Source organism: Beta vulgaris, chromosome 8, assembly GCF_026745355.1.
Source record: "Beta vulgaris subsp. vulgaris cultivar EL10 chromosome 8, EL10.2, whole genome shotgun sequence".
In the NCBI taxonomy this organism is placed as follows: Eukaryota; Viridiplantae; Streptophyta; class Magnoliopsida; order Caryophyllales; family Amaranthaceae; genus Beta; species Beta vulgaris.
In genome coordinates, this window is record NC_079209.1 from 58,301,966 (window position 1) to 58,316,947 (window position 14,982).

At 35.5% G+C, this 14,982-nt stretch overlaps 1 protein-coding gene across 2 annotated transcripts; it reads right to left on the reverse strand.

The window, feature by feature from the left end:
* Positions 1 to 489: 489 nt before the first annotated feature.
* LOC104902177 (DNA mismatch repair protein MSH7) lies at positions 490 to 13,937 on the reverse strand. 2 transcript variants are annotated; one of them, XM_010689878.4, is made up of 17 exons: positions 13,523 to 13,937; positions 12,121 to 12,649; positions 11,500 to 11,595; positions 11,316 to 11,371; positions 9,978 to 10,044; positions 8,450 to 8,545; positions 6,902 to 7,030; positions 6,772 to 6,805; positions 6,608 to 6,655; positions 5,494 to 5,693; positions 5,286 to 5,412; positions 4,913 to 5,190; positions 3,884 to 4,078; positions 2,658 to 3,068; positions 2,437 to 2,533; positions 1,791 to 1,918; positions 490 to 1,159 (listed from the first exon to the last, which is right to left on the reverse strand). In XM_010689878.4, exons 1-17 carry the CDS (start codon positions 13,843 to 13,845, stop codon positions 683 to 685), a joined length of 3,291 nt encoding a protein of 1,096 aa, XP_010688180.2. In that variant the 5' UTR covers positions 13,846 to 13,937; the 3' UTR covers positions 490 to 682. The 2 variants fall into 2 exon arrangements, with proteins under 2 accessions (XP_010688180.2, XP_057247149.1); XM_057391166.1 differs by having other exon boundaries at positions 13,519 to 13,637.
* Positions 13,938 to 14,982: the final 1,045 nt, after the last annotated feature.

Below are 14,982 nucleotides of genomic sequence, written 5' to 3' on the forward strand. Positions count from 1 at the left end.
AATATATATGTTTTATCTTAAAAAATTACCACCATCCTCAAATAAGATGAATAAAACTTGTTTCATCATTACAAAGACCCAAAAAAACCCCTTTCCATTAATACAACTTCCATATTGGATATTTGGATGGGCTAAACACCTTTTGCGCTTAGTCTAAAAAAAAAAAGTAAAGGAAGATATCACTAAGTCAAATTTTCTTTTTTTTAGGGGTGATGTAACTTAGTCACCGAATTTGCTAAAGAGGCTCATTGATTCTGAAATTGCCATACTAATTCAGATTAAGGTAGTAATTACAAGTAACAAAGAGTAATCGTATCATTTTTCAAAAAAATATAATGCATAAAATTATTGATAAGTTTGAAAACATGAAAATTTGAGAGGGAGAATTTTTTGTACTTGGAGAAAGAAAGAACTGAAAGCCAATTATTTTTTACAAAAATATGCTGTCAAGAAAGTAAGAAATCTTAAATGTAGGCAGAGTCAGAGAGATAGAGCAAGTCACTGCCTCGTTTGTACTACATAACTGTAGAATTTCACACATACATTGATTTATATACTTCCTCTGTTTCGTTTAAAATGCAACGAAGTATCATACATCAGACAAAATTACCACCCGAGTTACAAACATTCCACCCAACACAAGACCAAAATAACTGACATTTGCCTGCTATTGTACATTGTTCTATACAAGGGTTAAGGAATTCTTATATGAGGTCTTTAGCTCATGCCATAAGCAGAAAAGGGTATCATATGTATCATCATCAATATTGCTCTCTTCGCAACATGTAAGAGACAGAATGGTCCTTAACCATTGTTCATGGAGAGTTGAGAACTCTGATCTCTGCTCACTTGACTTGAAGCTCGCCCCTATCATTTCTTTCATCGCCTCACCAGCATTTGAAGCAGCATTAACCACTTGCTCAGGAATTCCAGCCATACGAGCCACTTGTAAGCCGTAGCTTTCAGGGCAAGCTCCAGATGCAAGTCGATAGAGAAATACCAAATCTAAATCTTTTCCCGAGGAGGATCTTGGTTTCATAGCACAAGACATATGTTGCAGTGAAACATGAGGATGTGATGCGAATTCCTTAGTCAATGGGTGGTAATGAGTGGCAAACAGTAAACGGCAGTTCATCTTCTCAATCAGATGGCGAAATACCTACAGAGATGATCAGGAAGATTGTATTTATTAAAGGCAAACCATATCAGATTCTTTTTCTTTCCTGAAGATGGACTGAAATCAAGGCCAAGCAATTATCGAATCTAAACCAGAGAATTAGTCACAATCATTACTCTACTATTTTCTTCATTGCCAGACTATATTCATGATTTTGATTGCATAACTACAGCGTACACATAAACATCACTTTTTTTACCATGGAAAAACCAATTCTATCCAATCATTTCTGGATTAATCTTTGGAAAATGTTAAAACTTCGTTGGTGATGTGTATTCATCAAATATGCACTTGCGAACAAGATTTAGCAATATAAACATATACTGTTGTTATAACCAACAAAAGGAAAAACGATCACTTAAGATGGATCAAAAATCACAATTTTGACCTGATGAGTTCAAAATATTAACTTCTTAGGCATTGTATGATCTAAAAGATTAGGTTACTCCCATAGCTAGTATGTCGTAATCTTGGACCAAAGTTGCATGAATCCATATGGGATTAACATCATGTACAGGTTTAAAACCAAGGAAGAACGTTTCTTTTCAGGATCAATTACTAAAAATTGAGGGGGAAAAAAAATTACTGAAAAAAATGAGCATTAAGTTCTCACAGCATATGCAATGGCATATCCATCGAATGTACTTGTTCCCCGACCCAGCTCATCAAGAAGGACAAGAGAATCTTGTGTTGCATTTTGCAGAACCGATGCTGTTTCCGCACACTCAATGTAAAATGTACCTGCAGAATATTTCACAATCAGTAATTAAGAAGGTCGTTAAAGATAAAATTTTGCAACTTAATGCTCGAAACAAGGTCGTGCAAAAATAATACATAACCCGAAAAAACAGAAAACTTCACAGGACCCCAAGCATGGACTCCAGCTCTTTTTTCCTTGATCATGGTTCCCCCACAATGTAAGGTGGATCAAGAACATGATATGCAAAGAGCAGAATAAAAAAAAAAGCTGTTCAATGTTTACTCTATAAGCATTAAAATCTGGCAGTATCAACCAGATATGGATCATACGAACCATATTGAAGACAACCAACCTTTTCTCGACACAACATAACTTCACAAAGAGTAAATTAGATGATGACCTATTAGAAAATAGTATAAGCAAAGTTCATATTGTACCACCACACAACACAATTGGATGATGGCTTAGCACTTGGATCTTTACATTGAATCCAGCCCAACTCTAATCTAATGGCATCTGAGTCAAGAAAATAAGTGGGAAAAGCTTTCATGAAACTTACTTTCTCCAGTCATAATCCGATCAGTTGCACCAAGCCTAGTGAAAATAATGTCGGCAACTGATAAAACACACATCTCAGATGGCACATAGCAGCCAAGCTGAAAAGATAAAAAAAAAATTTAAGAATGATATCAGATACATGTAACCATTAGGAGGAGCAAGAGAGCGGATGATAAGTTGGAAATTTGCATCGGTTTCTGTTTTTAATTAAAAGAATAGAACCTGCGCCAATATAACTGCTAGGCAGGCAGCGCGCAAGAGAGTTGATTTCCCTCCCATGTTTGGTCCAGTCAGCAGCAAAGTCCGGGGATGATGGTCATTTGTATCCTCTCCCAATACTATGTCATTTGGCACAGGAACTCCATTTTCTCTTAGAGCGAATGGATGCCACAATCCTTTGATCTTAAGAACAGGTCCTTTGTTATTTTGGCAAAGTGTAACAGAAGTAGACTGTGGTAGAATAGAAGGACGACACATAGATCCACTTGAGTCGATAGCAATGGCAGAAAAGGATCTTAAGACATCTATGCAACTGAGGGCAAATATGACTTGAGACCATTGACTAGCTTTCTCAACAAACATCTCAATCAAAATAGACAGTGTCTCAGCATCGCCTTCCGCTGCATCATGGTCCTGATACCAAAGAACATGTTAATTCTTTTCAGCACTAGGCCATACATAGAGCATAAATATGTATTGAGAACAGTCCAACAAACTTTTGTTAATTAGAAAGGTATATTAAGGCTCCGTTTGTAGGGCGTAAAACATTTTCAGTATAAAATGATTTTCACGGAAAACAATTTTACAATGTAAAACACAATTCCAAAATTAGTATTCCATTGTTTGGTTTCATGTAAGAAAAATGATGAAATCAAATGGAAAATGAAAGAAAAAGTAAGAAGTTAGTGAGAGGAATGTACAAGAGAGATAAGGAAAATAGTCTTCCCTTCATTTTGAAGGGAAAATGGTTTTCCATCATTGTGAGAGTAATTTTACCCCAAGGGAAAATAGTTCTACACTCTTTTGCCAACCAAACAATGTAAAACTGAAAATAAAGGAAAACAGTTTTCCAGAAAAACGTTTTACGCCCTAACAAACGGAGCCTAAGTATTAACAGAATTGTGCTCATGCATATAGACTAAAGACACGATGCATTGTATGGCACTCATCAAAAGATTTTTTTAATTTCTAAGGTAAAGGTAACCAATTTTTCTAAATGTAGAATCATAGCTTAGTTATTGAGCAAGAAAAAAAAAACTACAAGGGTACTATCTCTTGGTTGCATATATTGACTGTTGACAGAAGGGGGGTTCTAAACTTTAAAATAGCAAGGATTTCAGATATCACTGTCATTTTCTCATCTCAAAAACATAATGCAGAAAATATATCCTTGCAAAGTTAGCAGAGAATTCTAAAAGTGAATATGCTTCAATCTAATGGAAGCTGACCTGATACTTGGGAAAGTCACTATCTATAGCCGCTTCAAGTTGGTTAAGAAACTCACTGAGCGCATTATGCCCACTAAGCTCAGGAACCTCCAGAATTTTTGATAGCAATGACTTGATATGCTCTTCATTGTCTAGTACAATCAACAAGTCTATCCCAATCCGCAAACCTTTGACAAGAGATCCAAATGATTTTACCTGTGCACCATAGCAAACACAATGCTTTTAGATGGTAATTCCACAAAAAGGATGGCAATGCCAAGCAAGGCAGCAGCATATGATGAATACTTGACAAGCCAGGACACAGATTCTTGAACATTATACCTTAAAGCTACACTTGGGCAATTCAGCCACTTCAGTAACACGCAAGCTGACCATATTACATACAGGATAACATTTAACGCTTTCATTTAAGATTTTGTTTGGTGCACCTAATTGATAATAATGGCATGCAAAAGGAACTTAATGCAGATATTTTCTTATTCACCACTAATGATCATGGCTTCATAGTGAACCATTGCACATTCCACACAACTAAAGGCGATATAAAAGAACTGACACGGTGATATAGATTTCAGAAAATGGCACATTCAAATATCTGAGAAAGATTGACAATGTCAACTAAATTTCACATATTATCTGATCAATCCTTCCACCAGGTAGGAAAGAAGATAAATTCAATAAGCACAATTAATAGAAGTAAAATTGTAATCAAAGATGCTCAATACGGACTTCAGTTTTTGGAAAAAGGTTTAGGGTCCTCAAATCTTCACATATGTTCAGCACTTAAAGGAAGGGAACCAAAATGAAGTCTTAAATTATGTGATAAGTTGCAGCATCGTCTATGAACCCGAATGGCTAGATTAGTTATTTCTTCATGTTGCTTATATTTGCCAGACAAAACACATCAACTCAGAAGTGACAAAAAAGTGGTGGAAGAGATAAATACAGGTCAGCAACAAAGTTGGGGGTCACAGAATGCAAGAATTTCATCAAGATGGTGCCCCTAATATATAAGAAAAGCATCCTTACCCTTTGTTTCAATGTTTTCTTTCCTACCAAGGGCAACATGAGTATAGCTTGTGAATGAACCATTGATTTAACCTTGCCGAGCAATCTTTCTAAGTCTGGAATCTTCCGTAGATATTGTGCCACAATCAACATAATTTCTGAACGCATAATAAGAGCCTCAACGACATTAAGTCTATTATTGATTTCCTCAACATCTTTTAATGGATGACAAATCCAACTCCTTAGAAGTCGCTTTCCACAAGGAGTTATGCAATTATCTAGATATTTGAATAATGTACCTGGAAACAAAAGCATTAAACTCTACAGATACACAATGAAACACCATAATATTGCTGACCATTTTCTCATGTAATGAAGGGTTTTCGGGGATTACCTGCTGAACCACCATCAGCACTGTTATGAAAAACCTCAAGATTAATAAGTGTCTGTCCATCCATTCTGAGACAACCCCTATATACTTGGTAAGGTAGCACATCACCATTGCATAAAACATCATCCAACTATAAAGAGGAAGCATCAGTAATGCAGAAAAAAAACACAAATATTATTGCAATGGACCAAGAAATAGACGACAAACATACCATCAACCTGGATAAATAATCAATGAGGCCGCCCAAAGCACATAAGGTAAATTCATGATTTGTAACACCATCAAGAAGATGATCCCACAGGTCACGAGAATCTTTGAAGTATTTCTTTGACTGAATTACATCCTTTGCTTCTGCGGCACTCAAGAAACCATTAACTGGAAGCACAGGTGTAATCTGTACACAATTGGAACCTGCAACATTTAATAAATTTAGGGATGATCCACAACTAGTAGGGAAGTACCGAAAATATTTTCTCATAATGGGGAATATTCCACTTCGACACCACCATCCACTATTCTGCCATATGCAAGAGTAAGACTACAGCACACCCGAGCCAGCTAAGTGAGTTCTGGGGCAGTGGGGCTTGACTTGCCCAGCTCTGCTACAATCTAAGAGAATGTACGGTTGGGAGGAAATAATATCATGATATATTGGTTTTCTCATTTTCCTTTCGTTTGTTAAGGGTGGAAAACAGTTTCCCCAAGCGTGGAATATATTTCTCCTAAGGATTGATAACCTTCCTTTCTCATGGAAGAAATACCACATTCTCTTCTCTATTCCTTACCTTCCTCTTTCTCTTTTCTAATTCATTCTTTACCTCCAATTCAATTCCTTTTCTCTCTAACTTTTCTGGTAAGAAACTAAAATAGGGAAAAACAATAATCTACCCCTTGGAATTAGTTTTCATAGAAAGTTTCTCCATTGAAAATTATTTTCATCCAACCAAGCAGAGCCTTAATCTTGCCGCAATATACTATGGTAGACAGGAAGCAATCAACCTCCTTCACAAGGGATGTAAGTGGAATAAAAATGAATGTGGTCAGCCTATTAGACTTCCTGGAAATCTAATCAATCTAATTTCACTTATCACATGCACAATCGACTCCCTTTTTCATCCCCTTTGTTCACAAAATTCATACAGTCCTTTGACTAGCCAGTTCTAAAATTGACCTGCTAATGTTTATGGATCTTTCTCCATCAGAACCAGTTGAGTGGGGAAATATCATAGTCAAGACATGAGAATAGAGGTAGTTATGAAATGCTACGAAATAAAGAATTATCAGAAAGCGATCTACTTTTGACCCGCAAGTTTAGTTGTAAAAACCTGTAGATGAATATTTTTTGAGCACTTTTTGAGCTTCTCTTGATAAATCTGAAAAAGAATGAGATGCAAAATAGGAACCGAAAACTTGATTATTAACAGGCGAGGATAAAAAAACCTTGATTATTTAAAAGAGTGTATATTAATTAAACCAAAGAAACGCTTACCTCTACTTTCATAAATTATTTCCTTGGGTGCCACCTAAATCCAAAAGATATAAGAATACTAAGGTTAAATTTCAATTGCATATTTCACGCCTTTCCAAAAGTGCATGTATAATGAGATCCAAGAACATACTTGCATCAGCAAGGCCATTAGAGCAGCACAGGAGGCATCGTCACTGACAGAACCAATCCAAATCCTCAGTGCAGCACAATCAACGAAAGCAAACCCAAAAATTGTAGTACCACCATCCCCACAAGATCCCTACATAAAAATGCAAATTAGAAGAGAAAAGGATTAAGAACATTGACATGGGAAAATAAATAGTTAAATACAGAACATGTTCAGTCATTGCAATTCCTAGAGTAGAGGTCATTTTCATATCCGCCCTCTTCCTTAATATGTGCCACTTCCTTCTATGAAAAACATAAGTGGCAAAGGTAGTGTATAATTTCATTGATATAGTAGGAGGAGCAAGTAATAACAGCAAAGGCCGGTTTTGAAGACTGTGAACAGGCAACAATCATTAGTTTGGAAACAGAAGGTAATTCTACCGTTCACGGTTTCAACCATTAAATCATAGGCCAATAATTCCCTAAAGTTGTACTCAACTCGTGAAGACATTATCTCTATTGATTGGTGCTATATCATGACATCATTGACACGTTGTAAATCAAAAATGGAGCACAAGCTACAGCACTGGCTGCCTATAAAGAAAATTTTGGCTTATCATGATGCTTTTGCAAAATCCTCTAAGCTATAGCGAGCCTTTAACAGAAGAATGTTTGAAAATTTATTGGTCATGGATATTGGCATTGTAAATAAAAGAAAGTAAGAAGATGTGCAATAGACACATGCAAAAGGCAGATAGTTTACTTCAATCAACTTCAGGTGATTCAGAAAATTTGTCAAAGGCACAAAAGTTTGACTTCATTAGTTTTCCTCATAAATGCATGAATGAGCTAGTACTATGCAAACCTCTCAAATATGGGAGGCCACAAACTGAAATCACACACCAGAAACCCAAAACCATCTATCGAATACCAATAGAGAAGGGTCCAGATAAAATACTTATTAGACATTCTCAATAGAACACTTTTGCCACTTAAATTCTCCAATCAAGTATCATGCAATAGAAAAACCAAGAACTGGAAACATTTGTGAGAAGTAAAGCTGTTTTTTCCTCACTTCTATTCTGATATTAAAATATTCACGGAAGTTACAACAGCAAGAACAGCTGGATTTTCTAATCCTTCATAAAAAGTTGATCCAGCTAAACTTTTTGATAACATCCCTTATTTTCATAAATATTACATGGAAGGAAGGAATATCTTATTGTGATTGAAGGTTTTAGGTCAAGGCTTCCACTAGTTAATTACTTAAGTCACCATTGATTGTTCCCCCCCCCCCCCCCCCACAAACAAAAAGAGTTCAAAATAAAAGGGTAAGGAAATTTAGAGAATTTAGAGGGGCAGAAAAGATAAGAACACAACTGTAAGCATGCCCAACATGAATGTTGTCACTGGTTGGTTGAGGGAAAAATCAACTGCAGCCTTACAATAAGGTTTGCAGAGCTGAAAAACCCACACTGGGAAAATATTTTCAACATATCTAAACTTGGAAAGGAGATATAATGAAGATGAAGCTGAGGTGTCTGAAGACCTTGGAACTAAGTGCACTAACCTCCTTTATTGCAAGAAGATGGACAGCATCAGGGCCAATATTTTCATCAGCTGCCGTTGATGGTGTGAACACATGGACCAACTTCCTAGGGATAACCTGAAACCCATGATCAATTGATTAAAGATATAACCATCACAACAATCTCAAGAAACAGAGAAGTATGCATAAAAAATTCAAGATGCACTTGAATTGAGTTTAGGTGCTTCTATAATCTTCGTCTACACGCTCATTTTTCGATCATGTTGGTATTCATGCTAAATTCAGTCTCTAGGCAAGGCTCCTGTTTAGCATATGATACTTTCAGGCAGAATGCAGACCAGACAAAGGTGCACAGTTGATTTTTGTTGTACCCAACGGCCTTGGCATGTTTGCCAATCCAGAACTTTGAACATCAATATCCCTAATTACTTCCTCCGTTCCATTATAAGTGAAACATAGGGATTGGGCACAAGATTTAATAAACATCACTTTCAAAAGCCAAAAAAAAGTCATAAAATACCCTTTTTATTATCAAAAGGAGGAGAGAGAAAAGCAAACCACACAAGTTTGTGATGGGCACTTTTGTCATTTTGTCACTTTCTTTTATCCATTTAAGGTATGTTTCACTTATTTTGAAACGTTCTAAAATAGTAAGTGTTTCACTTATTATGAAACGGAGGAAGTAAGTAGGATTAAATATTATAAAAAGTTGATATTATGAAATCATATAACCTGACGAATCTAACAAGATCCCGCATGACTTTGTTTTTCCTTATGTATACATAATAAAACAAGGTCAAATGGAATTTGTGAATAGCGTCAAAAGTCAATATAATACAACCTTACAACTAGAAATAAAACGGAGGAAGTACGTAAATATTATCGATAAATCTGAATTTCCAACAAATGTAAAAGACGAAAATAGTACAGAGAAGAGAAAAACAATAAGAAATGATATATCTGTAAACTGTAAAGATAGTAGTATCATTTACACTTTTCTTCCATGACATTGAGCTAAATCATAATTGCAGAATGATAGAGTTGATCAGTATCAATAGAGCTACCATACTTATTTCACAAAATTTTGCTACATTTACATTTTCCAAGCATTTAAGGAGACATAAAATGTAGAGAGAAGAGTAGGTGGGTATGAGCCCAAACTTTATAGAAACAATACCAAAACATAGAATGGAGCAAAGAATTGGAACGAGGGGAATATTTGACACTGGTTGAAATGTATTAATAAATTCAAGTATCCAAATTCGCAACTTCTCAGGTACTCTGCAAAACAAAGCTATGAGTGTTTTTCCCATCCCTTTGGGTGCTGTTCAAAGGCTAAAGGGTCTACTTAACTCATTACTAAATTCATCCTTAGGCACTACAATGTTTGTTTGTTTGATGGCCAAGACAAAATACACTTGGAAATGAGATTGGATATTAGATTGGTTTAGTATTAGCCTGCAAGGAATCAAAATTTTCAAGTCCAACCACTGGTATTGTCATAAAGACTGCAGTTCTAAACCCTTGAAACAGGGCTAAGTGGACTTACAGCAGTTGCACCCCTTGCTTTCGCTTGATCAGATGTCTCTAGCTGCTCAATTCGTCCAACTTTATACCTTCAACAACAAATTTCTAATATAAACAAATTGACAAAAAGAACTCAAACGAACTTACAAGTAATAGATATATTACACGAAAGCAAAATGACAACATGAGCCTTCAGACATTTATGTGATTATGCGAACAAAAAATTGGTCAACTCACCAAGCAAGCTCTGAAGTATACAATAATACAATAGAGAAACTTGTTATGCGCACAAAATTTTGGATTAGTTGGTACTAGCAAGAATATGCAGAAGTAAATCGTATAAGGTATTGGACAAGCCAAACAACGGAATGCAGGTAAGATAATAGACTAAATACTTAACATCAAAGTTTGGTTCGAGTATCATATAATGCTCTGCGATGGATTAAGCAAAATAGGGAAAGGAAAGCTTCTCGCTAAACTGTCCAATAAATAGACCAACATTCAAGATAGTGGAGAGGATGAGGCTGTGAATGTAAATGAAGATAATAACTCGAGTATTTTTAGAAGTTAGGGCAATTTTCCACTTGACAGAAGAAAAAGATGCCATCTCTGAGTAGACAAACAAACAGTGCAAGCAATAATGCTGAAGCTAGGAATTAGACAAGCAAGAATATCAGTATCAATATCAACAGGAATCAAAACTAAAATCTAAAGTTTATAAAAGAATGGACAAGACTCACACCAAAGAGGAAATTATGGCTTTGAATTTTGTAACAGGTATTGGAGGTTCATGCCGATCAGATACAGGAAGATGGATAAAGGGATTCATCGCAAAAAGTTATTGCAGGAACTCAAAAACAGCTGAAATCCAAGCTATACTCATCGGCCTTCAATGGTCACGAGAAGAAGCTTGGACAAACTACATCATTGCTTCGGACTGCATCCAAGCAGTGACCAAGATCAATTCCAAAGAGGAAAGTAAGGATCAACTAACTAGAATCATTAAAAATTGCAGGATGCTCCTAGAGCAGGATGGAGGAAAACTCATGCATGAAAAAAAAGAAGCCAATGACCCACAGATGAGATGGCGAAACTAGCAAGAAAAGACACTCGTAGCTTTATGAACTTGAATGTATTTCAACCCACCACCCGGCTTGCACTAAACTTATTATGACTGATAGCTCTTTGGGGCCGAACTTGGATGGCACAAATAGCAGACTTGTAAACTCCAATAGGGTTATGCCCACTAATTAATCTATCCTACGTTGTTTGAAGTCAAAAAAAAAAAGAGGAAATTATAACAGATTAGTCAACATTCATACACAAACAGAAAGGAAAAAGATCTGAGTAGACCCCCTACCCTCGAGCAACCAACTTCTGCACAGCGTCATCAATGCCATTTTCAGATATACCAACCTGAACACAAGGGACAAAATGACAAGTTAACATAAATCTGTTCAATCAAGGAGTCAAGGAGAATTTTCACATTACATACATAATATAACTAATTACAATAGCAAAGAGTGGAAGAGCAAACCAAATACCTGTCTACATTTTCCCACACCACTATTGGTCAATTTCCAATCCAGTTCTTTATGTCCTATTTCAGCATCTAATTCATAAAGTTCATAGAATTTACCCTACATGAAATAATGTGCAGAATATTAGTCAATAAATTTCAAAGAGAGAAAATTAACATTACAATACAAACAGATACCCCGCACACACATATAATTATAACTGCAGTGTCAAGAAACCGAAGCATCCCAACTAAACCATTTTTGCTCCAACATTTTTTTCAACTCCAGCTACTTCTTTTTGGTTACTAATTTTTTGAATCATACCACTGGAATCGTCCTCTCATATGTATTTCTTCTTCCAAATAATACCTTGTCCAAGTTGCTCTACATAGAACGGAAAAAAACACACAAAGAGACAAATATGCAAATTGATACTTATCTTAAGGTTAGGATTCCTGCACAGACAATACTCCATGTTGTGGCTGACTGGAAAGCAATTTATTGTTTAACAACTTGTTATACCAAAACAAAGACACCAAAAAATTGGAAGCCCCATGAATAAGTTCAGTTAATATAGCTAGTTGCAATTTCCAGCTGAACAAATATCAAGTCGCAACAGTTGGCATTTTCGTCAATACTGCTTACCACTTTAAAGAAGAGCAGCACATCCATATACTGACATTTCACACTCCAATACTGCTTCTGAGATGCTGACATTTTCTTCATCGTATCAGGTGGTATATAAAGTGTCCGTTTATCATAAAGAGGATCATCAGGCCTTCTTCCATTCGCATCCCTGATTCTGGAAGGATGCAGCCATTCAAACTTGCTAACTGCTTCTGAAGCATCTCGGGGAATTTTGTTTCCTGACTTCAGATCTTCAAGGAATTTCACTTTTTTCTTAGGATTTGTCAGGTTGGTGTCAGTTTTATCATCAAAATTAGTACGATCGTCTTGAATTCGCTTCAAGCGTGGAACAAATGGTCGGCCCAGTGGTGTTTCTGGTTGGACAGGATTGACATCACATTTCCTATCTCCTAAACAGGCACTAAACATCCTGTTAGAATTATTCTCAGAAATCTTACAAGAGCCAGATTCCTTAAGCACTTCATTGCATTCTTTAAATATATCAAACATCGAGCAAACAACTGAAGAAGCACCATTGTCTTCGTTCCTGCAAGTGTCACGCAATTATTAAGTGTACCAGATGTACCAAAATAAGAAATATGTACCACATAGCAAAATGCTGCTAAAAATACAACTGTGCACATGGCAGACAGCTGAAAAATCTGACATTCCAAAGTATAACCATACATGAATTACTGAAATCACAGACTCGAAGTGGCTACACTTCTGTTCTCTAAATGAAAAAATAAACATCAATAACATTAGATATTTCAAAGATTTCCGCAACTTAGCTTATGAATTTCTATCTTGAAATGCTCCAATTTACTTATGCAATAGAATTTATAATTCAAAAATAAAATTCCTCTTCCCATTCTTCATTCAAGTATATGTCTTAAACACAGAATTTGCAATTAATATAAGCAATGATTAAAAGAACTGGTAGCTCATAAGTTCTACCAATACTTCCTTCGTTCTAAAATAAATTAAACGCTTACCATTTTAGTCCGTTTCAAAACAAATAAAACATTACTATATTTGATTATTTGGTACTTAGTTCTCCCTATCTCTCTTCATTACATGAATCCCTCTTTTTCTTCATCTCTATCTCTCTCTTCTCCTAAATCCACATACCAAGGCCCTACGTTTCATTTAATACGGAACGGATGAAGTTTTATAAATTTCAAAACATAAACCAACTAAGAAATATGCTCATTCATTTTCAAGATAATTTACAACACCACATCCACAAATCATCATACTTCTTTTCAACACCACTCGCGTACTCAATTAGATAATTAATCGATACTCAACACAATAATCACAACAAAACTCATCTTAGCCAAGCAAATCAACTAAAATACAGTAAACTAAAATTACAAAAACCCTAGAAAATGAGGTTTAAGTAAGAAAACAAACAAACCGCTTAGAATTCAGGTTATTCGCATCAACCTTGACAAATTTGTGCATAATACTAGAGAAAACGGAAGATTTCTTTTCACCAGTAGGAGTTAAATTATCAAAAACAGCCTGACGAGGTGTTTTCTCCGGAGGAGTATCGGTTCCTCGGATTTCATCAAGCAAAGAAGCAGCAGAAGATTTAGAAGAAATGTTGTTAGGTTTAATAGTATCGCCGCCATTGAAGCTCTGTTGCGAAGAAAAGCTATGGCGGATTCCGTCGCCGGAGTTTTGGTTTTCCGGCGAAGGTTTCTGGAAGAATGAGAGGATTGAGCTTTGCCGTTGCATGGTGAGGAGAGAGAGAGAGAGTAAGAAGAAGAATGGAGGAGACTGGAGAGAGTGAAGTTATATGAGGTTGTTGAAATTCTGAGAGAAAAATGTTTTGGCGCCATTTTTAAGAGCCACTTTCGAGGTTTTTTTTGGGTTTGAGGAGTTTTTGGAATTAACTCTAGTAATCTTAGGTTATGGTAAATAATCTAGTGGTTAAGAAATTTATAAAGTGGCACTAAAATCATCTTCTATAATTTACGCTATGAAATGATTTTGAAATCATCTCTAATATAATATTCCTTCATTTTAAAATGACGTGATTACAAAAAAGCCAATTTTTTAGTGACTCATATTATTTTTTTAATAATATATTAAAAAGAATAAGAACATGATTTATAAGAGCAACATGAGTTAAAATACCATATAAAATGACTAGTAGCTTCCTTAAATTTTATATTTTGCTCTAATAATATATGTCAATGTTTTTCTCTGTCTCTATCGTAATTACATTAGTCTATTTCCATGTATTCCCTTCATCTATTTTTGTTTTGCCCAAACTTTTTATATCGGAATAGCCTGTAGGGATTGTTTCATACTCAAAATAATCATTTTAAACTAGAACTTTATTCTCAAATTTACTATATTTAGGGCTTGTTTTCTTCGGCATAAAACAGCTGAACTGAACTGAAATGAACTGAACTGAATTGAACTGAACCGAACTGAAATGAATGGTAATATGTGAGAGTAAAAGTATTTGTCAAGAACTGAACTGAACTCAATTGAACTGATCTGAACTGCACTAAACTGAACTGAATTGAACTTAATTGAACTGAACTGAAAATAAGCTGGGGAGAATATGCCCTTAGTTAAATGAACTTCGTGGAAACAAATCCAACACCAAAAGGCAAGAAAAAAAAAACACTCCCGGAGAACAAACTTTAAAATTTTAACCAAACTTCAATGAAACAAACAAAAGGAGAAAGAAGTACCCTGAAACTTGTGTCTCCTGCCTCATCATGTGTCTATATATCTAACCTTGTTGTTCACCTTATCAATAATAAAGAATGAAATCGTGCTCCATTCATGTTATGCTTCACTCTAGAAAACGAAAATTTGCTAAACCTTGCAACATTTCTTTCTTCTTTAAATAAGTAC